We start from the raw sequence: 26,974 nt of genomic DNA on the forward strand, positions 1-26,974 counted from the left end.
GTAAGCCAATATGTATCACATATATAATTTTACATCGTTACTGTATTGTTTGTTTTTGTCTTATTACTTTAAATATAAAAACGAAAGAGTTATTATTAGCAAATAATACTCTCTCATGTTTGCTCTTTACGAGATAGGAAATGTTATAATATTTTATTATAAAGTATTGGTCGACCGAAATTTATTCGGCAGTAATAATAATTCGCTATAATTATTTTTTTAAATACTAAATTTGAGCTAAATATATTGGAATTGCTCATTTCATATTATAATATATTCGAGACGCCTTTAGACGAGTTTTTAACAGAATGCATTTTGGTTTGAGAGTTGGGTCACAGCGAATGAAGTCAAACTTTTTTTTTCGTTTAACAAAATACTCAAAACTTACTAAACAGCCAGTTCTAATCCTAATATTATAAATGCGACGGTGAGTTTATTTATATGTTTGTAACGCTTGCACGTCTAAACTATTCAACCGGTCAACAATATATTTTGCATACATGTTTTTAGAAATCACGAGAAAAGGTCATACCTAACAGTGCTGATTTATTTATTTATTAAGGATCTCCAACAAAGGATACACACTTACGAGTACATTATCTTGGAATAATATTTTAAAATATGTGTGCTCCTTGAATTAAAGGAGACCACAGAAAGCACATAAATAATGACTAAAAAGAAATTAAAAAAATTATAAACTAAATGTTACATAGTGGTACTCAATAAAAACATAACTATAAACAAGGTAAACAATGGTTAAACTAAGATTATATTGTGCAAAAAAAGTGATGTAAAAATAACTATAAAAATTAAAATGAAAATAACGAGTAATAATACAACTTAAAAAAAAACACAACACAATGTATTCATAAACAATTTTTTGGGTTATTTTTTAAACTTAGATAATTCTGAGGTATTTATGTCCAAGTCGATGTGCTGTTTAGAAAGTGCATTATATATTCTGCTCCTTGGCAAAGCAGCATAGTGTCCAAGATTTGATTCCAATTACTTACCCTAGCATCGAGTCGATCATGGCCAGCGCACTGTCCGGTGGCGATGATTAGCTTGTTGGGATGGACAGCGAGGCACTTGACGTCGTCAGTGTGACCGGTGTAGTGCCTCTGACATTGCTCGTCCACGTTGAACAGTACCACTACCGCTGCCACGAAGTAAACTATCTCCCCCGTTGGCAGTAGGTAAAGATTGCTGCGGCAGTCCTTCCCTCTGAAAATAATTTTCAATATGTATTCGATTTTTACTCGTTGAATTTAATAATATTTCGTATTGACTTTTTGTTTCCTGTGTCTGCACATAACATAAACATAATATGACCATGATTTACGAATTCATTTTTTTCGTAATTGCTCATCTTTCTTTAAATATACACAGGAGCAAGGTGCAGGCAAAAACGACTTTAATACAATAATAATATTAAATTGATTGAAAAACTGTAAAAAAGTCAAAGCATTGCGTCTTAGAACCAGTTAGTCAAACCTCTTTTTTTATTTTATACCAGCTAATGCCTGCGAATTCGTTCGCTTGAAAGTCGGTTTTATCATGATAAATAAATAATAAATGCATTTTCGTTTTTATGTTATCCTTTTTTCATCGCCCATGATTGTTTTTTGTAAAATCTATTTAATGTACCGACGGTCTCTACTGCTTTATCATATGTATATATATAAATAATTCCAATACATTATGAAAATTTTTGTTATGGTTGTTTCTAATGTTCATACAAATAAAAGCCTCGCTTCCTTTCATTGTTACCCGTAACCTGACGCGCTACGATCCGCGGCGGAACCGCAATCATCTGAATTACACAGTTGGGCACTCAAGTGTAAAGCGGCCTTGAAATACGTGAGCCGTGTACCGCGGATGTGACGTCACGGAATAATGGAATGACAGCTAACACAGCTTTATTGGTCAATTGATGCTTAACTTGTTTGAGTGAAATATTAGATCAGGGATTCCCAACTTCATGTTGCGTCATGCCTCCGCGGAATCTTTTCAATATTGTAATGATAGATATCCTACCGCAAAACAGCAGTACTTAATACTGTTGTATTCCAGTTTGAAGAATTAGTGAGCCAGTATAACTACAACTTTTATTTATTTTATAGAATAGGTAGTCACCATCGCCTGTAGAGATTGGCACTAAGAATTATTAATCATCCCTTACATCGCCAATGCGCCACCAACATTGGGAAGTAAAATGTTATGTTTTGTGATTATAGGTTCACTGCCTCACTCACCCTTCAAACTATAATATAACTGTCCTAATTATTGCTGTTTGGCGGTAGAATATGTGATCAGTGGATAGTATCTACTCAAACGGTTGCGCACAAGCCCAGCCCAGCCAAGCCCTGACATCAATTTCTTTCACGTGTTAGCCTTTTTATAATCACGACGTATACATTTTTTTTTAATGTTTAATTTAGTTTAAAAGGTCACTAGATTCATTTACGTGTATAATTAAAAAAAAGAATAAACAAAGTATTTATAATACGCGATTTGTATAATCACGTGTCCATTATGTAACCTATTAACATATTCAAAATGATACATAATACTACCATAATCAGCTTTATTAATTTTACATTAGCAGTGCTATTTTATAAGAACTCACTTTAAATATCACTCGTGAAATGTTGAAAGTCCAATATACGGTGATGCTATTTTGATTCGTATACCCTCTAAATGTTATAATTATTAAAATCAATGTCGCATGTCAGTTTCTCACATTTCATCAACGTATTCTGCCGTCCGTTTCGACGTTTGTTCCAAAAACTCCACAGTTTATCGAAAAAATTTGAAATTCAATTCGTTAATCCGTAAAGGAAGTTAGTATTTAATTTTAGAACTAAATGTTAATAATGAATCTAAACAAATATAATAAATGCAAAAGTAACTGTCTGTCTGTTACGCATTCACGGCTAAGCCACTGAACTTTTGATGAAATTTAGTAAAAAGCAAGCTTGAACCCCAAGGAAGGGCATACTTTTTATACCTAACACCTGGTTCCCCACCTCTTATAGTAAGGTGTAAGTCTATAAATAAGTTACAAGAAATGAAATCATTTACGTCATATAGACAATATGACGTAAATTATTTCGTTTATGTTATATTTAAGTTTTATCTAAGGTGTGTCTAGAAATGTTAACCTGAATTCTGCAACTTTCAATTGAGTCACGCATTGAGTCACAAGCCCTAGTGACTGAAGTTTATCTTTGCTAGCGATATCGGTTAACTGATACAGTATTTTTGACAAGCCCATAATTGGGATAACAAGTGGGCCGTAATTGTCGCTTGTACACTCTTAAATAGAATTGGATAATTGCCTGACATTATTAGCGTTTAACTGATCTGTTTAAAATACAAAAGACGAATTTTTTTTACGAAAGAGAATTGTTAAATTGCTTATCTGTATAATAAATGTCATTTACAGATTGAGAAAGCGATTTATGTTAATTTTAATCTGTGCTCATTAATTTTGTTGATTGTAAATAAAACATAAAAATAATTAATACAAAAGCAATAGTAAGTATTGTTGTTTGGTTACTCCGGTTTACTTTTGATAATATATTGACAGAAAACTCGAAAACCTGCTAATTGGTGGAACTAATAAAGGTCCAATCAAAGATTCGAACCTAGGAGTTTGTGATTGTGCCTTATAAACAAGTCACTGGACCTACGAGGCGATTTTGATATTTATAAGTAATTTTACCTTTTAACATTATTACATTATGGGGCTTGTCATTAAATAAATAACGAAGAGTGGGCCAAGCACTGACCATGACGTATTATCTAGACGAATCGATAAACCTTTATTATGTAAAACACATTATTAGTTAATCAATAACATTGATTAGAAAAAAATACACCGATAATACAAACGACGTATTGTATACGAAAATTAAAATATTAATTATAACAAAGCTCAAGTACAACAATAACCGTGATTGTCCAGTGGTTACAACACGTGAATCTTACTCGAAGACCGCAGGTTTAAACTCGTGCACGTACGAATCAATTGAGGCTATAAATATATATGCTATAACCACTCGCTAGTTAAATACATTTAGTTCGAAATAGTTAAATATTGGGAAGACTTAAAATTATATATTTCGACCTACCTATATCCATACACCCATTCCAACTTGAGCTTGTTCTGTGGGGGTGGCGCCACCTTCGACAGGTCCAAGTTCTCATGGTCGCTCGGTGCGTATAGAATCACCGGCCGACCCCTGATGAACATCCTCACGGTGCCATCTTCTTCATTGTACTGACATGTGTGTGTGCTAGAATTATAAAATGTATACTGTAACTTAATATATAGCTTTGAAGATTTTGATTATTCTCGAAATTTACTTACTGATATTTTTTCAGTGTAGTTAAGAATTACATTATCTATACTTAAATCTAAATCCCATGCTGTTAATATATTAGATAATTTAATATATAAGTTAATGATCAAGGCATTGTTAGTGTAAATTAGTTTTAGTAATTCAAGTAATTTTCTCGATGTATATTATAATTATTCGATTACAAGTAAAATAAGATAAAACATAATTAGTTTTTTTTTTTTTATAGAATAGGAAGGTGGACGAGCATATGGACCACCTGATGGTAAGTGGTCACCAAACGCCCTTAGACATTGGCATTGTAAGAAATGTCAACCATCGCTTATAGCCAATGCGCCACCAACCTTGGGAAATAAGATTTTATGTCCCTTGTGCCTGTAATTACACTGGCTCACTCACCCTTCAAACCGGAACACAACAATATCAAGTATTGCTGTTTTGCGGTAGAATATCTGATGAGTGGGTGGTACCTACCCAGACGAGCTTGCACAAAGCCCTACCACCAGTTGTTTGGTTGAATATGTTCTTGAGAATAATTAATGACTAAAATGCAATACTCCTTCATAAAAGTCAAATATTTTTCATATTTGATATATTTATTATATCTATATTCGATATATTTATTAATTGTCAAAAAATCTACCACCGGTTCAGAAATAAACACATCAGACCTCAGACCTCAGAAAGAAACTCGGCAGGTTTTTCTTTTTTTCTTCGACATTTATAATTACAATGCAATTAATTGTTCATATTTCTATTTGAATCGACCAGGAGGCGATCATTTCATTGTTTATGTGTGTTATCATCTAAGAAGTCATTAGTTTTATAATATACTTTAATAAATAAACGGTCCTTAAAAAATTGGATTTGGCAATTGAATAATTTTGGATAAATTTGGATTCTGTTGTAAAAGTGTATACACGGTCCTTTAAAATAATTTTTAACTCTGACTATTCGGTTAACATTCTTCTTGTTTTCAAAATAATATGCATCTCGCATTAATTATATTTTAATGATATAATAGGTAAAATATTAATAGTCAATAAGCGTTAGGGCGTCATTATAAATATCTTTTTAATCACATGAATACGAAGCTCACGATTTATATACATATATGTTCTGTGTGTAGAAATGTACTGCCTCGTTGGTCTAGGGGCTTGATGTAAGGCCGCAAATCCGGAGGTAATAGGTTCAATTCCCAGGTCGGGCCACTAAAAAGTTATTGGATTTTTCTATCAGAAAATTCTTAGTAGCAGCCCGGAGTCTGGAAGTTAGAAGTGTGTTCACTCCCGTGCCTCGGAAAGCACGTAAAGCCGTTGGTCCTGCGCTTGAACTCTTTCCGGTCGTGTCGGATTGCCGTCCCATCGGATTATGAGAGTTAGGGAATAGAGAGTGCACCTTTGTTTGCGCACACACTTGTGCACTATAATATCTCCTGCGTAGTTGGCTAATCTCTCTTGAGATTAACCGCCGTGGCCGAAATCGGTCTGGAGGACATTATTATTATGTAGAATATAAGTACTAAACAATATTTTGGTAACGTTATTTTAGTTTATTTGCATTCGAACTTTGCTACACATATATTTTTACTTTATTACATATATGTATTATGTATTGTCAGAAATCGTCCCACTGAAGATGGTTTATAAAAAATTCAATCTTTAATTGAAAAGCGAATGCAAATATTATTATTTGTTTACTTAAAATTATTGCAAATTGTAGACCATATTTTAAATCTGTAATTTTGTATAATATATTAAAAAAAACACAAGAAAAATCAAGCTCAATTCATTCATTATGACATCAAACATTTCTTGTCAAAATCATGACGAATTTTGAAACAAAAATTATTGTATAGTGTAAATGCTCTTGTGAAGGGAAAAAATACTTTAACTTTATTATTCTAATATAAATTCGATCATATAGCGTATCGTATTAATAAGATGGTATCATTCTTTTTTAATCAACATTTTTATAGAATTAAATTTTTAACCTTGAGACATAATTGCGTGTAGAAATATGAACACGCAAGAAACAGATTTTGTTTACTTACCTATTTTATTTTAATTAGTATAGGAAGGAAGCTTATAAATGCGAGCATATAAAAATACAAATAAATATTACATTAACGTGATGCGTTAAAAAAAACAAAAGCAATCGCTGCATCACAGATAATAAAAACAGTCGATTATTCAATGCCGCTTTATCGCGAAACAGGCCGTCATCTTAGGCATAAAAAAAATTACCAAGCGACTTACATCGGGGTGAATGGCATCGCGGTAATGTTTCGTTATACACAGCTTTAACAAAAATCCAAAAATAAAAAGCGCCCACGCAGTAAGCTCCCAAATATTTATATAGAAATAAATCTAAAATAAAAAAAAATACGTGTGAAATTAAAGCAAATTATCGCAAGTGGAAAACGGTAATACTGATTAGTGATTATTACGTAAATTACCTGTCGTCCATGCCGTTAAATTAGTGACAGTTTTTTTTAATATCCAATTATGGCACTGGTTTTGTATCAAAACGTCTACTTTTTAAACAGGTTTGCAAAGGCACTGACTCAAACAGCCGGCTTCTGAGAATAACATTCACAGACTGCGCGTGAACAAAACTTACCGAGAGGTTTGATCCACAGCGAATGTAATAATATAATTGCGCGTTTACTATTACTGCATTTTTAGTACGATATCAATTCGAATTGAACTAATACGAGCAATGTACGAGATATTTTATAATAAACGTAAATTCCTCTATTGTTTTATTATGATTCGCGTACTATCTTTTCTTAATAGTGAGTCATTAACAGTACGCTTATAGACTGTCGTTAAAATATAATCAGCGTTAAGGTATTATTTTCAGAGACATTTACTTACTTTACAGTGAACGTGGGAGTGCCCAAGGTCAATGTCAATTGCGAGGATACTAGAATATCAAAGCCATTTGCCTGTCCGTTCACGCAAGACTGATTAGACAAATTGGTGAATTGAAATTACAGTATATGACCAAACGCGGTTGTCGGAATTAGTTCGCATAGATCATAAAATTATTATACTATATTATAGAAGTCAAATGTGAAATCAATACAAATCAAAAACATCGCAATAGCGTAGGTATGGATTCTGAAAATTATAGGTTAATATAACTTTTAACTAAGATTTTTGAAGCTCGTCTGTTTAATCGTAAAAACAATTGCAAAATTTAAACAAATGACCTTATGCGTCGGAGCTGTTGCAATATATAAATTAAGAACATCAGAAGCGAGTATTTACTATAAATACTGGGTTGACTTATATATAAATAGTAAAGTAGTAATAATAGACCAATTTCGGCCACGGCAGCCAATCTCAAGAGAGATTAGCCAACTACGCAGGAGATATTATAGTGCACAAGTGTGTGCGCAAACACAGGCGCAATCTCTATTCCGTAACTCTCATAATCCGATGGGACGGCAATCCGACATGACCGGAAAAAGCAGGACCAACAGCTTTACGTGCTTTCCGAGGCACGGGAGTGTACACTCTCCCAAGTTCCAGACTCCGGGCTAATATTGAGAATTTTAGACAGAAAAACTCAAAAAACTTTTAATGTCCCGACCTGGGTTTTGAATCCAGGACTTCCCGGTCTGCGACCTTACATCTAGCCACTAGATCAACGCGGCAGTCTCTTTAATATAAAAGTATAATACACTTATATAAATAATAACTTATTGACATATTAACTGACGGCAAAAACTATTAGAGCTGCCACCTTATTTGGATAAGATTTCCTTTTACACAGTAAACTAGCACTAAGAAATCATTTTGATTTATAATTAATCTATAAATGATAAAAGGGATTAACCTTTGTATGAAACTCTATGAAAAACAATCATGACACGAGCGAAGCCGCGGGTGAAGCGCTAGTTAATAATAATAGTATAGATAAGTTACCGTCTACTATGGTAGTTAGGACAAATGTCCTAATTTAGTTTATTTTCAAATTTTATGAAAATGAAAGTATATATGTTGGTTGTAAGGAAACGAATGATACTAAAAACACTGTAGTATATCATCAGTTTCTAAATGTTTTGGATCCTACTTTACTGGTGGTAGGGCTTTGTGCAAGCTCGTCTGGTTAGGTACCATCCACTCATCAGATATTCTACCGCAAAACAGTAGTATTTGGTATTGTTGTGTTCCGGTTTGAAGGGTGAGTGAGCCAGTGTAATTACAGGCACAAGGGACATAACATCTTAGTTCCCAAGATTGGTAGCGCATTGGCGATGTAAGCGATGGTTAACATTTCTTAAAATGCCGATGTCTATGAGCGTTGGTAACCACTTACCATCAGGTAGACCATATGCTCGTCCGCCTACCTATTGTATATTAAAAAATATATATTCCTTAATACTTTATAATTTGACTTTTATTCAAATAGGTACATAAAATAAGTATTCGGTTGTGACAAATGGTTTGTAATTTTACTTCACAAAATAGCTCTCTGAATATTACAGATGAGCTGTGTGGGCGCTTTATTGTGTTTTATAAATAATGGAGTCGTTACCAGGTGACTTTATGAAAAATTATATGCATCCAATAGCGAACCTAAACAGGATAATTAGGTATTTCTTTGTATATACTGATGGGTCGCCAAATTCAATTTGTTTGTAAAATCTCGTCTGACTAAATAATTACATAACTAAAATACATAATATGGAGTGCCACAAGTGGAGTGAACACAAAAATAAACATTCCTTATATCGCCAATGCACCACCAACTGTGGGAACTAAGATTTTATGTCCCTTGTGCTCTGTAGTTATACAGGCTCACTCACCTTTCAAACCGGAATACAACAATATTAAGTATTGCTGTAAAGCGGTAGAATATCTGATGAGTTCATGGCACCTTTCCAGTAGGCTTGCACAAAGCCTTATAGTATTATAGTAAGTTGTGATTAATTATTTATAAATACTTTAAGGTCTGGGCCGTACGTGTCAAGTTTTATCCAAGGCTCAATAAGGATCGACTTCACTAATATTATATCAGTAAGTAAGAGCCTGTTAATGTCCCACTGCTGAGCTAAGGCCTCCTCTCCCTTTTGAGGAGGAGGTTTGGAGCTAATTCCACCACGCTGCTCCAATGCGGGTTGGTAGAATAAACATGTGGCATAATTTCAATGAAATTAGACACATGCAGGTTTCGTCACGATGTTTTCCTTCACCGTCAAGCACGACATGAATTATAATCACAAATTAAGCACATGAAAATTCAGTGGTCTTGCCCGGGTTTGAACCCACGATCGTCGGCTAAGATTCACGCGTTCTAACCACTAGGCCATCTCGGCATTATATAATGTGTTAATATCTAACTAGTACTTACGAAGGTTAGATGGACCTGGTGTTTTCAAATGAATACTAGAATAATGGTATCAATGAAATCCTAACATCCTAGATTGTCAATCGTAACTTGTCCGCTGTAACTTGCTGAACTGATTTATAAATACGTATGTTCTACCCTTATACCCTGATGATTAACATAGGGTCCACATTTAAACCCAGATGAATGACATACGTTTCACATTTAGATCTTAACGAACGTTATATTTGGCTAAAACATATATATAACGAATATAAGCACTAATCTGTCATTTATGTGGTGGTAGAGCTCTGTGCAATCTCGTCTGGGTAGATACCACCCACTCATCAGATATTCTACCGCAAAACAGCAGTACTTGGTATTGTTGGGTTCCGGTTTGAATTCTTAATTCCCAAGGTTGGGGGCGCATTGGTGATGTAAGCGATGGTTAACATTTCTTACAATGCCAATGTCTAGGAGCGTTGGTGACCACTTACCATCAGGTGGCCCATATGTTCGTCCGCCTTCCTATTCTATAAAGAAAAAAGAAAATCTCACGCGTATAAAGGCCGCTAGTAAGTTAGTTTTTCTATATAAAGGAAATATTTGTATATAAGGTGTTTGCGGATTTCCTTATTGAATTAAATACTTTGACGTTATATAAATGATTTTATCTAAATGATTCACGTTATGCAATGAAGCATTCACATTCTATAGCTGATCTGACCAGATCAAGACGACAAATCTTAACACTCGATCTGGGTTTCGAACCTGGTTCTTGAATTCTGCAGCCTAGATAGCTAAAAGACCAATTTCCTGTTTTAAATTTGTTTAGCGTTTGTGATTCATAATTTTTAAAAACGAAATTCATCGTTTGAATGTTAAATTCCATAGTGATAAAATTAATAATTATCTGTTTAAAAAAAAAGTAAGTAACAGCCTCTAAATGTTTAACGACTGGCGAAAGGCAGGCTTGGCTCCCATTCCAACTCCTTTGCCGTGCTGCTGATCATAATCGCATCCAACACCTGCAGGTTTCTTCACAATGTTTGCCTTAATCTCCGAGCATTAGATTTACTTTGATAGTAAGTATTTAGAACAATCAATTATACATAATCATTATTACATGACCTTTAAAACATAGTTAAAAAAAAAATCAAAAAAAACTTCTAAATGGCATTTTAAATATAAAATAAACAATAATAAATATAACATATATAAATAAAACATAAAAAAATACTCCAAGTCCGCAACCTTAGTTGTAAAAATATGATTGTCAAAGTTAAGCATAATAAAATAGTTTATTGAAAAAAAAAACCAAACACCTTTATTCCCATCACCTTAAAGCCCATAATGCACCAAACCCAGAATAAATGAGGACTTACCCATGTTTCAATATAGGCCCATTTTGCGACGGCTTAGAATATAAATTTAGCAACGATTTGGTCGTTGTAAACCTAAGGAAATAAACAAAAAAAGATAGAAACAGAAAAATAATCACAGTATATTCTATAAATGTTTAAAAAATATCAAACATATTAATTATAAGTAACCAACCGTACTGTATCTTGAAACATTAAAAAAATTACAAAACATTTTAATGTATAATTATAGTATCTTTCGTACGATGCGCTATATATGCATATTTCAAGATGGCGGCTAATTTGTAAGCATCCCGAGACCAAATCGATTTTATTAGGGTTTTTGTTCTGCAAACTTTTTTTGGACTACTTATTATTGAAAAAATATATATATTAATTTGTCTTTTTATTATCTGTGATTATCTTTTGATATACACGAAGAAACGTATTAAAAACAGCACTCAAGCATTCTATTGCGACAACAATATTACCTATTATGTTTAATTTGTTTATTACCTATTATGATTAATTTGCATCAGAAGTAATAAATCAAAGTGTAAAATCCTCGATTTATTATAATGTAAATCGATTTGCAGAATCGAATCGATATAAAACATATTCTATTTTATATAGCAAAAACACAAAACATGATATTTGATGATAGAAGAAATCTTTATAAGTTCTAAATATTTGTTTATCTATATTTGACAAAAAATATATTCAAATATGCAACTTAAAATAACATAAAATATTTCTACACTGGCAATTTACTAGTAGCTCAACTTACCTCGTACTGGGCAAAAGGCCCTGTGCGTTGAAATCTCCCGTTGAATTCCACCGTTTGGTGAGGTTGTTGGTAGCCGGCGAAGGACTCTGGTTGCCGGAGGTTGAATTATTTCGCGATCTACACATTTATACTACTAAGCTAGCGAAACAAGCTGCGACGTAATGAAAATAATAATGATCTAATCATGTTTTACCTTTGAAACGTCTTAAGTACACAAGAAACAATCACACAAGTACATGACATAAGAAATACAATTTAGAAATATATGTAAGTGCGATTATATTCTCGTATAATAAAACAGGAAGGTTGGTAATAGATTTACAGAGCTGTAAATGAATGTCTTTATATCCTATTTATCATGATCATTAATATTCTAATTGCAAATTAATATTATTCATTCGTACATTTGTACGTTGTATTTTCATAAACGAGTGATCGTGGATTATATTTTTATTTAAACAAATAGTTGTAAATTATGTTGATAGATCAATAAAATAATTTAAAATTTGATAGATTTTAAATATCACTGTCAGATTCGAAATTTAAAAATTCGAACACTTTCGCTGTTGTCGGTACTGAGCAACGAATGGCAATCGAACTTTCTGCTGACGGTATCCAATTCTAAATTAATGACATTGTATTGGAATAAATAATAAAAATATATAACACAATGTAACAATACACCAAAAATGTGCAATGTGAAATAAATATGTTCATGAGTAAGTGGTTTGAATTGGGAAACAACAATTGCAATATAAAATGATTCATATTTTTGGCTTTCTAATAGTTTCATTAGAACCAATGACGCAATTAGTCACAGAAACTGGTTTCTGTTTCTATTCCGAAATACAGTTTGGATTTTCTTTCATACATTAATTACTGAGTCATTCTAAGAATTTGATGAAATTGACCATAAACACTATTCCTATACGATATGGCGTGCTCATATATTCTTAAATATTACTTACCTGAGGTAATCACAAGGTAATTATTTCTAAAGTTGTTACCTGTACGGTTGCACTGGGTGTGGAGTGAGCGGCGCTGGTGTCGCACGGGGGGAGGGCGATGGTGCCGGGGAGAGGGAGGAAGATGACGCTGGTGAATCTGATTGGAGTGAGCCCGTCGATTGATGTTGAGGACCACGTCTAAAAATGTAAAATATAATCTTTGTATTAATACGTAATTCGCGTCACAAATTTAAATAATTCATTTAAATATTATATATAAGCAACGGCGAAAACAAAGTATCGAAAATAGAAGATGAAGGTTCATCTTATTACCGGTTTGTTACCGGTCGGTACATGAAACATGAACATCATATACTGGTTGACAAATTGATATATTGCTAAGAGTTTTTACAATTTGTCCAAATTATGAACAGCTTGTTTAGACGAAACACGAAATTGTCGAAACGATGCCTTTACTCGATTTCAACTGGTAATAAAATCTATTGGATTAATTTGTCAAGAAAATGTCTGTTACCAGATTAGTTTGAAATTTGGCCCCGGAAAGCATACGAATGTTTAGTCGTAAGCTTGAACTGCTTTCGACGGTATCGGATTTGTCAGTACATTTTATTATGAGAGTTAAGGAATAGTGCATTTTTATTTGCACACACACTTTTGCACAATTACATATTCTGAGCAGTCTTCCTTTGAAGGAGACTTCCTTTGAAATTGACTGATGTGGCCGAAATCGAATCGGAGAAGATCGTAATCATTAATTTGCGATTTGGCGTAATTTTAATTTGCCAGGTATAATACCTTTGTGAAAGAGATGAAGCGCTGGAACCGTAGCTGGAGGTTCGTTTGACGCTCTCTCTGTAGGAAGGCTGTCTTATTCTCAGCTCGCGGGTCGGTGTCCCCGTTGTGCGCTCTGTGAATAAATATTTATAGCTATTTAAATATGTGATACATGACAACACCTAGTATTTTTTGTTTTTGTGAGATCAAAGATAAATAAAACTTATTTCTAGTATCAACTTGTTGGGACTGTAACAATTATAAGCTACATATAAACTGTTTTAACGTATGTTTAATGTATGTAATAATAGAAGAGGAGAAGAATAGTAAGAAAGATTTCTTTAAAGTATCAAGATTAGCCTTAAACGCAACGACCTTTCTTTTTTACTGGTGGTAGGGCTTTGTGCAAGCCTGTCTGGTCAGGTACCACCCTCTTATTAGATATTCTACCGCAAAACAGCTGTACTTGGTATTGTTGTGTTTCGGTTTGAAGGGTGAGTGAGCAAGTGTAATTACGGGCACAAGGGACATAATATATTAGTTTCCAAGGTTGGTTACGCATTAGCGATGTAAGCGATGGTTAACATTTCTTACAATGCCAATGTCTATGGGCGTTGGTGACCACTTACCATCAGGTGGCCCATATGCTCGTCCACTAACCTATAAAAAAAGTGTGTAAGATTTCTTTAAAGTATCAAGATTAGCCTAAAACGCAACGACCTTTCTATAGATTTACAAACAATCGACCAATCACATGTAGCATTAAAATAATTATTTTATATAACTTTATTGTACATATATAATGTGTTTATAGACATCAAGATACTTTATATTGTTAATTGTAAAGATAAATAGAATTTTATAATGTGTTTGAAGGTCAGTACCTACACGACAAACGATTGTTTATTGGAAACCGTACTATCTTAAAAGTATGTTTTCATAATCGATTCGTTTTATTATAACAAAATATATATTATTATAATAAGTAGATTCAAATTATCGATTTTTTTTTATAAATGAATTGTGAAAGGATGTAATTATTTAAAATATATTCTTGAAGTGACGGCGCCTTAACCGTTAAAAACATAATTGGCGTAACGTATCTAAGGTTAAAAAATGTCGATTATTAAATCAATTTACATTTATTACTATATTGTTGACACCTTCATGTCACTGCTGATGGGACTTAAACATGAGATGTCAAATGAAAGGTTATGCCGCATAACTCACCTGTGTAAGTTCCTCCGCCATTTCTTTGGACATTAGATGTAGTTGGAGCTCGACCTTCAAGCGCGTTGAGTCTTCGGAGTGCATCCGCTAAGGTCGATCTAAGGCAGAGGAGCTCCTCAGCTTGTCTAGAGCATCTCACTTCGAGTTCTGCCACTCGCGCCGCAAGGCCCGCGCCCTCGCTTTCTAGCATTTCATCTGAAAAAAAAAACGGTACAAAATTAAGATTTTATCATACAAATCTTTTAATTATGTCAGGAAGACAGACTAAGAATGGACCACTTGGTGCTAAGTTACCATAGTTCACAAACTTTTGCAATTCAAAAAGTACAAACCACTCCCTATAAAGTCAACGCCTATGGGTAACGTCATAGGCTCTATATTTCCTCCCTTAAGCCTATAATTACATTTGTATACTGGTCTAAAATATTAATGACTGCCCGTATAATAAAAGTGATGTGTACGACCCACTCAATCCAACCGAGGCCTTAACAACAGAAAAATATAATTTATGATAAAAAATACTTGTTACGTGGCTCGCCTTGTCAGCAGACGAGGCTAGGACCGTTCACAGTTTGGATATCCGATACGGCGTAAAAATTATACCTATTTAACTCACCGCCTTCATTCTATTGTGAAAATAATACAATAATAAAACTTAACAACCCGTCTAATATTGGGTTGCCCGATGGAAATCGTGCTGATTTTGCAACGCGACAAAATTTTTGTTTTTCCATACATTAATAAATTATATTGATGTCATGTCTGTCCAAAACAAAAAATAAAGTGTCGTCTTTTAGAATGTACGCATGTGTTGTATCATCATTTTATACATAGCAGATCTGTAGAGCTATTCTGTAAGAACAAAGTATTCGGCACAGGACACCATCCCAAAAAGGTTAAATATTCATTAAGGAGTACACACATCAAAGCATCACGGGTGGTCGGTACTCTAGAGTGAGATACGAGGTTCTTATCGCGTCGCTGTATACAGCACCTACCGAAAATCGGTACGAACGGACACCCAATTTTTTTTTAAATATATATGATGACGAACATTGTTAGCAGATACAAACATTAAGTATGTAAAAATATTATGAGCGCATTAAGCTGATTCAAGTCAAGCCACGTTTCAATAGAACATTACATATAGATTTGGCCTTTTATTTCATTCTCATCCCAAATTGTTCGCGAAAGTTACATTTCTAAAACACCGCAAGTATGACATCTGAGTTATTTGAATAATAATCTTAAAAGAAATATGTCTATGTATTATTATGTTATTTATATATTCAACTTCATTGCACACGAATACGCAAATCATTATTGCGTAATAACGAGAAATAAGATAGAAATAAATTAATTGTATTTTACTATAAATAATATCTAGCTTATCTGCTTCATATATCATTTTAAACATCAAAAATTTTATATATGAGATGCGTTCTTATTTAACTACTTACTTCAGACTAGGTAACGGACCTATGTAGTTTAATACTTTATTTTCTAAGTAAGCGTGTCATCTGAGAAATTAATATTACACGAAGTCCTTGAACTGAGATGCTATGTTGCACATTGCAATATATTAAGAATATCTATTTGTTTTATCATTATTTTATATCAACCGCTTGTATATTTTTTTTTACTATTCGTCTGTTCAATTATTTTAGTCTACGCTAGTATTATACGAGTATGTATTACACGCGTCCTGTCTGTGTGTATAGTAATTGTTAAAATTCGTTAAACGGTACAGAAGTTAATGTACTGCACATGTATAAAAACCTCTTTGAAAAACTACTTTTATATGTCAACTTCTGTGTAATCGGCCACGTCAGCAGTTTTATGCTTTTAAGAACAGTAACAGTAACAGCCTGTTAATGTCCCACTGCTGGGCTAAGGCCTCCTCTCCCTTTTGAGGAGAAGGTTTTGGAGCTTATTCCACCACGCTGCTCCAATGCGGGTTGGTAGAATACACATGTGGCGTAATTTCAATGAAATTAGACACATGCAGGTTTCCTCACGATGTTTTCCTTCACCGTCAAGCACGAGATGAATTATAAACACAAATTAAGCACATGAAAATTCAGTGGTGCTTGCCCGGGTTTGAACCCACGATCATCGGTTAAGATTCACGCGTTCTAACCACTAGGCCATCTCGGCATTTCTAGGCCATCTCGGCATTTACTAGGCCATCTCGGCATTTCTAGGCCATCTCGGCATTTACTAGGCCATCTCGGCATTTACTAGGCCATCTCGGCATTTACTAGGCCATCTCGGCATTTACTAGGCCATCTCGGCATTTACTAGGCCATCTCGGCATTTACTAGGCCATCTCGGCATTTAAGAACTGATTACGAAAATAATACATTTAAGTTGTGGTGCGAGTACAAATAAATGTTTTATTTATCTTTCCATTAATCTATTAATCTTTTTTTATAAAGACAAAGGAAGAAGGTGGACGAGCATATGAGCCACTTGATGGTAAATGGTCACCATGGCATTGTAAGAAATGTTAATCATCGCTTACATCGCCAATAACTTCGGGATCTAAGATGTTATGGCCCTTGTGCCTGTAAATACACTGGCGCACTCACCGTTCAAACCGGAACACAATAATAACAAGAACTGCTGTTTAGCGGTAGAATATCTAGATCGAGCTTGCACAAAGCTTTACCACCAGTAAAATCTTATATAGATACACTAAAATCCATTGTTATGTATAAAGAAGCATCTGTTCTCCAGCTGTTTTAGTTACAAACCGCATTTGCTAAGACAGGTGAAATTTTGCATCTAAGAATACGTTTCATTGTAAAACAGCATGTTTATTAAAACGTTACACCTGTTAACGTGTTTGTACCGTTAGTTTATTTTTTAAATAATAATACGGCAACGGTGCTAGTTAGAATTAATTAATTTAAATAGCATGAAATATATTTTTGTGTCTTTTTTCCTCGTAATTCGGAATTCAAGCAATAATAAAAATTATAATTAAAGCAAGCACTATTATTAATTTATATATAATATATGAAATTTCCTACCTTGTCTGTCTGTATGTATGTTTGAGTTAATGTTTGAAACTACCTACAGTGTGGATTTTCAGCCTAAGATTTGTGTATAAATGTTTTGTTCAAAATAACTATTATTGTATGATAAAGATGTATAGTGAACTTTGCCATCTAAAAAAAGCCAGTGCTAGTATAATAGCATAATAAATACAAAAAAAAGTATACACGAACATATATATATATACATACAATTGGTCGAAATATTCATAATACGCACTGTTAAGTATTCGTCTTTGTAATTATAATCTTTTTTACAATGCAATAAGTTAATTTAACGAATAATATAAAATATTTATAATTAAGCATTTAAAATTGCGTAAATCCGATTTCGCATAAAGATTTTCAGGTCAGTGGAACAATTCGGCTCGTTACTATTGTCGTCAAACAATACAACAATTACTGTACAATGTGACAATGCTTTTCGTACTGAGGAACTATATCGAATGAAAAAATCATTAAAATACAAAATGCTTGCTTTAGTTTTAGATTTAAATTCGATAAAAGGTAATTATAATTTAATTTATATCAATTTAATTGCGTTAAACGTTCTTTATTTGAAATAAGATATGTCGTGGTTTTCTCCGCATGAACATTTGTATTATACGCGGATTATACCGCGTATAATACAAATTTTGATATTTTATTTTAAGAGCTATCATTAGTAAAGTTTAAAAGATTACTCCATTCAAACAGACAGACAACAGTAATGGTTGTTTTGGATAACTCACAAATAGCCATATTATGTACTTTAAGAATGAAAGTAATTTTGAAATCAAAATTTATATAGACTAGCTCAGTAAAGAGCAAGCCAAACTTTGTATATTATAGTTATTAATAATGTCATATAAATAAATTAATAATAATGACAACTGGGCTAATTCCACCAAGTTTGGAGCTCATTCCACCACGCTGTTCCAATGCCTGGTGCTTCAATACCGGCTTAAATGGTGGATACGCTTGTGGCAGTATATTAGTGAAATTACATACATGTAGTACGATGTTTTTCTTTAAAGTAAGCACATAAAAACTCAATAGTGGTTAATTGTGGTTGAACCAGCAATCAACGGTTATGATCCACACATTTTAACTACTGAGCCGTCTAGACTCAAGTTAATAATACACACATTAATAATAAAAGTTATTACTATATACATGTATATATTTTATCCGTGACAGTGTATGTTATCTTTTAGCTAACAAGGTATTTTTGTTCGCTAACATGTAGGTTACGAGGCGTGCCCGTGTCCGTATGTTTTGCAAGACACGCGACACTTGTAAAAAGAGCAAGCCGCTCATGAAGGTCGTACATTCTATTACACGTTTAAAACAAATAATAAATTATTGGTAATTTTTTTTCTATCATAGTACAAATATTTAATTTAGGCAAGGTCGACTGCAGACCTCCTCGGGTAGCCCATTTGTCTAATTAATCATAAGACCTTGTACTAAACCAAAAATGAAAAAGTATTTTTAATGTAGTGTACAAATAATATATAAATAAAAAATAAGGTGCAAGCGATAATGACCAATTAACAGAAACTTACGCCACGCAGCATACACATCGTTCATGGTGTCTCCAGGAGAATCACTCGCCCTGGAGATTTGCGACTCATGGCCTTCCATATTATCACTTCACACACTATCGAACATATTTTAATAAGCTATTGAGAACATAGCTTCACTCCCTATTTATTTAAAGCTAATGAATCTTTTGCCAATGACTCACTACCCCTAGATATCGAGGGCAACTGATCGTGGGAGAAGAAAAAAAAAGGTATTAAAAAATTAAAAGATAAGCTTGCACGACCTTATTTAAATATTTAAAAGAAACATTATGCCAACAACGAATTGAACACATGAGTGAATAAAGGCGGTATGTCATTTTTTTTTGTTTTTTATGTCACAATTGAAGGTGTTATTCTTATTTTTTTATTAAAAAATCAAATAATTAATCGAAACTGACTTTTTTATAAGCTTACAAACTTGTTACTTATCACTCTCATCGACTTATGTCTTCAATTACATTAAAAAAAATGTCATTTACGCTTCTTTAAGAAAAAAAAGAGATTATAATTAGATACAACTGAACTAAGCTAGCTAAGTTTATATAGCAGACTGTTTCAAGAAAGTATTTATTTTTTAAAACGGTTGAATTGATTTGGCTACACAAAATATTATAATAAGGTATATCGACATAACAAAGCTTGGGCAATATGACAAAATAGAAGTTCCAAATCGAATGTATACAAATTGCACTAATTTTTAATTTGAAGTCGACATATTCCCCTAAGCCGTATATATAAGACATTTCCAGATTCATACTGTTTTACACAAATCGTTAGTATATAAGTGTTATACGATACATAAATACTCTACATACATACTCTCACAGTGCACTATTGAAACAGAAATAGTGAACAATAGTTTTAGACGGCGTGTTTTATATAAATTTGCAAAGCCTATTTTGTTTTTTTTTTTAAATATTATAAAAATGAGTGTACATAGCTTAAATTAAATTATATTTTTATTGTGTACAAAGCTACTTTATATAGTTTTAGGAATATGTTAAATACACATAATGGTAATGATATCAGAAAATAGTTCAAAATATCATTTTAAAAGTGCGTTTATTATCATTTTAAAAGTATGTTTTCTGTGATATACGGCTGTACTCTTTATACTTTCAAATGCTCTGGTCTCGGTAGTAACGGTATCTCGAGCGGTGGCCGTTTGACATGCACCTCAGATATTTACACACGTAATATTCAACTACTTTATTTTGTAACCGTTTTTCGACTGCATACGTCCTATGAAGGTATTTGGAATATTGGAATATGTAATAAAGCCGAGACGGTACAGTGGTTAGATCACGTGAATCTTAACCGAAGATTGTGGGTTTAAGGTGAACAAGCCGAGTTATCATGTGATTAATTTGCATTAATAATAATTTTCCTTTTGTTAAATCTATGTATGTCGGAATAAATCAATTACTTGTGTATTCATCAACCCGCATTGAAGCAGCGTAGTGGAATAAGATCAACAGTAGGATATTTACAGGCTGTTACTGTAATATGTTAGTAAATAATTAAACTTGGATAACGAAACGTTTTACTATCAAAACTTTGATGAAAATTACTTAACAAAACTTTGATGTTCATAATATTATTAAGATCAAAGGAAAAGAAAGAATAGAAGAAAGAAGAAATGATTATTTTGAGAATAATTAAAACAAGTTTGTGCATAGATATTTGGCTATATGTAAATCAGAAGATAATAATAAATGTAGAAGTGTTTTGAAGGATTCATATACCGGTGAACGCAAGATAAATTTAAAACACAAGGATATTCTTAAAAAACTCATATTGAACACCGCTTACTTCCATCAAGATCTATGTCATCTAGTCACTGAACCATCTAAGTATAACCATATATATCACCATAACCATCTAAGTAGAACCAGAATTATGTATTCAATAACGTTAATATCAAATACCTTTTTGCTTTCTAAATTATTTGATAGTAGCAACAAAAAACATACGACAAAAACTTTGTTCATATAATTTAAACAAATTGCTTGTTACAAAAAACAATGTTTTAACGTGAACACAATAATTAGTTTCTTTGTATTTTATACTATTTAAGAATGTAACAAAAAAATTTATACACGAAATTGAAGCAACTAAATTGTTGTCACTAATATTATTTACCTACTATTGTTAATTGTTATATTTTATTATTTATTGTTGTACATACTAATTAGTATATAAGCCGATAGGAAGATTCATCAAAGGCACGGACAAACAAGTCTGTGGAGACTACAAGACAACATAAAAAAAACTAATAATCAATTCGGACTATTTTGGTACGTATGGACAGGCCGCAACAGCCTGTGAATGTCCCACTGTTGGGCTAAAGGCCTCCTTTCCTCTTTTTGAGGAGAAGGTTTGGAGCTTATTCCACCACGCTGCTCCAATGCGGTTTGGTGGAATACACATGTGACAGAATTTCAGTGAAAATAGACACATGCAGGTTTCCTCACGATGTTTTCCTTCACCGTAAAGCACGAGATGAATTATAATCACAAATTAAGTACATGAAAATTCAGTGGTACTTGCCCGGGTTTGAACCCACGATCATCGGTTAAGTTTTACGCATTCTTACCACTGGGCCATCTCGGATCATGTACAGGCGTAAGAGCTTAATTAAATGTTTATACTAGCCGTCTTTCCCGTCGTATGGGTAAAATTCATACAAAGTAACCGTTAATATATTAATTTGTTTGAAAACTTATATTCCAAATTTCTAATTAGAAATTATAATCTAGTTAGAGTAGAATTTATTTTGGATAACATTAAAGTAAAATCAATTCTTAATGAGCGTCTACGTCGCAAAAACGATGCTAAGTTTTCTAACAAACGTCTAACAAAAAAAAGGAAACAATAAAGCACGGATGCAAAGAAACAATATCAATTACAAAAAACCCTCAAAACTTACAAAAATCAATTGCTCTAACCGTTTAAAAAAAGTACAAATCGATAAACGTGACAAAAGTGAATTTTGCACACGCAACGTTACATATAAACATTACAACCAAATACAAAAATACATCCTCAACATGCCCAAAGATCTTATCTAGGTCAAAATAATAAAGTATATAAGATTAATCTTGTTCCAATAATATCTTAATGTAAAATCAAGTGCTGTCCACGAGCTTAGAGCCAAGCTAAGGCAACATTGCACAAGGTCTAAACAAGACAAGCATTACACAAGTAGAACACATCTTGTGAGGCAGGAACCGTGAATTACACGCTGTGTTTCTTGGATAATAAGCGAACAGTCAGAGCGTCCACTACATGTATAGCGATATCATACGATGCTGTTCTCATCTGCATAGTTGGTATAGCTAGATTAAAGGCCGTAGTACTCAAAGTTTCAAATACCAGGTTAGGCCGAATAAGGTTTTGACAGCAGAGTTAGAAGTGTGAAAACTCCCGTGAACAGGAAAGCATTGCCGTAGAGAGTGCACCTGTTCATGTATTTGTAACTTGCAATAAATGTTATAAGTTAAAAATTAAAAAAATATATTTTTTTTCCAAAATTCTCCAACGTAAAAATCTTTATTAAAATTATGTTAGACATATTATCGTATAAGTAGTAATATTTAAATTAAAATTCTCGGGTTATAATACTATATAATTAAATACTTAATTAACAATTCAAATTAAATACAAATCGGTTTGTTTTCATTGCCAAGTTCAAATATTATAAAAAGATATTTACAATTTAAACAACATTTTGTTAACAGAGTGCACCTGTTCATGTATTTGTAACTTGCAATAAATGTTATAAGTTAAAAATTAAAAAAATATATTTTTTTTCCAAAATTCTCCAACGTAAAAATCTTTATTAAAATTATGTTAGACATATTATCGTATAAGTAGTAATATTTAAATTAAAATTCTCGGGTTATAATACTATATAATTAAATACTTAATTAACAATTCAAATTAAATACAAATCGGTTTGTTTTCATTGCCAAGTTCAAATATTATAAAAAGATATTTACAATTTAAACAACATTTTGTTTATGTAATTATGATTTTATAAAGCAACAAAGCATAATTAAAAATGTGTGTGAATTTTTCTAGCAAAAACGATTCATGCTAAGAGAAACAATCCCTAGAGGCAGCCCTACATTATTAATTAGATATCCTATTTTATTTTGAGACAGCGGAAATCAGAAAAAATAATGACTGAAGGATTCGAGATTTTATTTGATCAAGAAAATTTTATAATATTTTTTTTATAAAATAGGTATCAATCACTATTTTTAATACTATAGCATTAGGAAAAAAAACACCGAAATATTTCTTGTATATAATTAATGTTGTGCAATGGACGAAGAGACGATATGGAATTGTGTACAGAAATATTTTAAAACTAATGAGAAAGTGTTATTTTATGGAGATGAATTTGAAAGTGCGTTAATTATAATAATTTAGCGGGTAATTAATGTTAACCTACTAAACAATTTGATTAATGCAGATTTCGTTTGTATGCATAAATTAATCTTCACTGTTCTATTGTACTATTTTTAAGTGGAAACTTTATTATTTTATGTCTTCTACCTAATTAATTTATTTAATGTAATACTATACTGTTTATTTCCCTAGTAAAAAAATAATTAGATTAAATTAATAATGTATCTTTAAACGTTATATATCAAAGTCGATTTTTCCGTCTGGGTGGATTTTGATACATTATAAGGTATGCACTTTCCTTACGAAGTATTTCTCTGAGCGTGCGATGAATTATAAACACGAATTATTCACTTGATTGGTTTGGAACTTGCCCGATTTGCACTTGCAACTTTCGATTACGACGTGGTCTATCCATCGAGCCACTGTCTCTCGTAGAATCAAGTGTAATTCAATTTAAAAACGTATTCAAGCAAATTGACAGTTATTTTTTGTTTGAATTAAAGTCACAATCTTGAAAGTGAAATACAACATAACATAATACAAGATGAAAGGAACAAAAAATGCATTCATTGATCATTACTACAATAAACTCTTTGACCATTCGCCGTCCACTTTTTTTACTGTGATAATAATATAAGCGATTTGATCATTGAAATGGAAAGTCTCAGAAATGATATCATAGTCAAGTGAATTGTAGGTATGTATGCTAAAAATAATGTATTTTTACACAAGAACACGGTTTTTGTCATAACGACGTTTCTGCTTTCCTTCATCGCAAAGGACCCGAAGGACTGAGCTGGTTTCCTAAGGGACGACGTCGGACATTACATGGCATAATATGTCTCATATCAGAGAAAATTCTCAAGCAAACAAACGACGAAAATATATATTATGTTATATTGTTATTTACATTTAAAGTATAAAGATGTAGTATGTTTGAATGGTTGATGCGCCATTATCTCGTTTAATGGAGAAATTAAGCTAAAAAACGTCACGATTCGACCCGGAACGGAGAAGTCGCTGTAACCTTCAACCGATATAACAAACTATAATGATATATGACAGGCATTTGTATGTATTATTTAAATTTAATGCGGGTAAAACCACAGGATGCCGTTAGTAATACCATAATGATGCGAACATATATGTTTAATAATATTTGTTTAATATCCTGGGACATTATTCAAACACTGCCAAATTTTGCATTTTGCAGCTTTGATCCCAAATTAAGCAAAGCTTGTACTATGGAAACCAGACTACTGATATACTACATATACTATTTTTCTTTTATAAATACATAGATAATTACACCTTTACACCAGATTCTGGACAAAAAGACATGTTCATGCACACAATTCTGTCCTGGGTGGGAATCGAACCTACACCCTTCCCAACAACGCACCCTAGCAACCACGCCAACCGGCCCGTCAATGTAAATGTAAATACAAATGATTATCGATAGAAATCAATTACAACGAAACTGTTTTAAAACTTACATTATTTCGTATGTATATGAAATGTACAGATGTTTGAAACAAAAGGTTAAAAGTCATGATTGATTGGTTCTTACGAGCCATTGCTTGTTAATAATGTATTCTATAGACATGTATCACATTTGCTGTTCACAATGTAAATAAATAAACAGTAGAATATAATTGTCATGTGTGGTTCGGGCGCTTCGTCACTGGATGGCGCTGGGTGTGGTATCGAGCCTTTCTGATTTGCGCTGGTTAAATTTTTATTTTATTGTATAAAGGAAATGTGGTTTTTGTATTAAATTGAGTTTTGAATTTCGAAGCATATGTGTTTTATTCAAATAGAACAGTGTTGACAATTGCGATCGAGCAAAAACATCAAATGAATGCAAAAAAAAAACAATATACGTAAGGAATAATAATCCATATTAAAATAGAATTGTCTGTTTGTCGAATCATGTCAAAACTGGTAAACGGATTCGAATGAAACTTGGTAGATAGTTTTTGAATTGAAATCAAATGTAATTGTTCAAGTAAATTTTACAGTAAAGCGTTTTTGAATCGACATTTTCAACTCTACTATCTTTCGGAAAGCAGCCCCTAGCGAGAAATAATGTTAGGAAACTGGTATAGTTGCTTTAAAAATAAATAAGATTTACAATATGCCTAGTATACACTATTAGTTCTTAGAACTATGTTTTTTTATTATGAAAAAAAATACTACACTTGAATATAAGCTTACCAAAGTGGTTGCAAATGGGAATTTTATTCAATATCATTTAACGATGACTGACTGATTAACGAGCAGGCAGACTGGCCAACTGCGCGGGACGTAATTATTAGTAAACAAGTATGGGTAAACACAAGTGTCAATTCCACACAACCGGAAAGAGTTTAATTTTCTGAACTTTTTGTTCAAAACAATGTTTTAGTAACTCAATAGTCTAACGGTCGAAAAAATCGAGTAATGACATTTCTATCGTGATCTCAGTTCACAGATTTGGTCCGTCATTATGTTGGCATATATAATGATAAATCACGCAACAAAACATTATCTTGAACGGCGATCACATTTGAGGGAGACAAAAAATAATGTGAGGAATACGTTAGAAAGAGACAAAGCGTTCATTACATTAAGAGAACAATTCTCACGGGAAGAAAGTTAAAGTTCGTGAGAAGGTTGGCGGAAAATAAGTTCTTAGCGAAAGCATTCTGTTGATCTGTCACGGCTTGTCTTTGAATTTTCTAAACATATAAAAAACAACGATAATATCGGACGAAACACGATTTTGTAAAAATGTTTAGTCGTAATTCCGACTAGATTCCGTTCGATGTCCACGTAGAGGTTAGTAACCATTAAATATAAATTATTTTATTCAATGTAAAAACATTACACTTACTTATTGATATTCATAGTAAAAACTACCACCGGAAATACCCTGAGAAGAACCGACAAAAAAATATTAGCGGGTTTTTTTATATAACGGGTTTTTTGTGGCAACGCACGAAATTCACGGAATGCATCTCAATCAAATGTATTAAAGTGTATGCGAGAAAGATTGATAAAACAGTATGCATGTTATTGAGATATGTGTTTGTGTGTATGTGTGTGTGTGTGATAGACAAGAACAT

General features: G+C 32.6%; 2 protein-coding genes across 5 annotated transcripts in view; one reads left to right on the forward strand and one right to left on the reverse strand.

The window, feature by feature from the left end:
• The window catches only part of LOC126769601 (terminal uridylyltransferase Tailor-like), a 598,301-nt gene that overhangs the window by 298,278 nt on the left and 273,049 nt on the right, over window positions 1-26,974 (forward strand). The window lies entirely within an intron of this gene.
• Window positions 1-26,974, reverse strand: part of LOC126769383 (echinoderm microtubule-associated protein-like 2) — a 77,969-nt gene that overhangs the window by 9,158 nt on the left and 41,837 nt on the right. For 2 of the 4 annotated variants that reach the window (XM_050488123.1, XM_050488124.1), the window contains exons 3-9: window positions 14,825-15,019; window positions 13,616-13,727; window positions 12,860-12,997; window positions 11,853-11,969; window positions 11,090-11,161; window positions 4,137-4,301; window positions 1,014-1,224 (exon numbers count right to left, since the gene is read on the reverse strand). In XM_050488123.1, coding sequence (XP_050344080.1) covers window positions 1,014-1,224; window positions 4,137-4,301; window positions 11,090-11,161; window positions 11,853-11,969; window positions 12,860-12,997; window positions 13,616-13,727; window positions 14,825-15,019 — 1,010 coding nt within the window. Of the gene's footprint in view, window positions 1-1,013; window positions 1,225-4,136; window positions 4,302-6,622; window positions 6,734-6,822; window positions 7,474-11,089; window positions 11,162-11,852; window positions 11,970-12,859; window positions 12,998-13,615; window positions 13,728-14,824; window positions 15,020-26,974 lie in introns of those variants that run through there. The other 2 variants (XM_050488125.1, XM_050488126.1) reach the window with 2 other exon arrangements.

Source organism: Nymphalis io, chromosome 7, assembly GCF_905147045.1.
Source record: "Nymphalis io chromosome 7, ilAglIoxx1.1, whole genome shotgun sequence".
Lineage (NCBI taxonomy): Eukaryota > Metazoa > Arthropoda > Insecta > Lepidoptera > Nymphalidae > Nymphalis > Nymphalis io.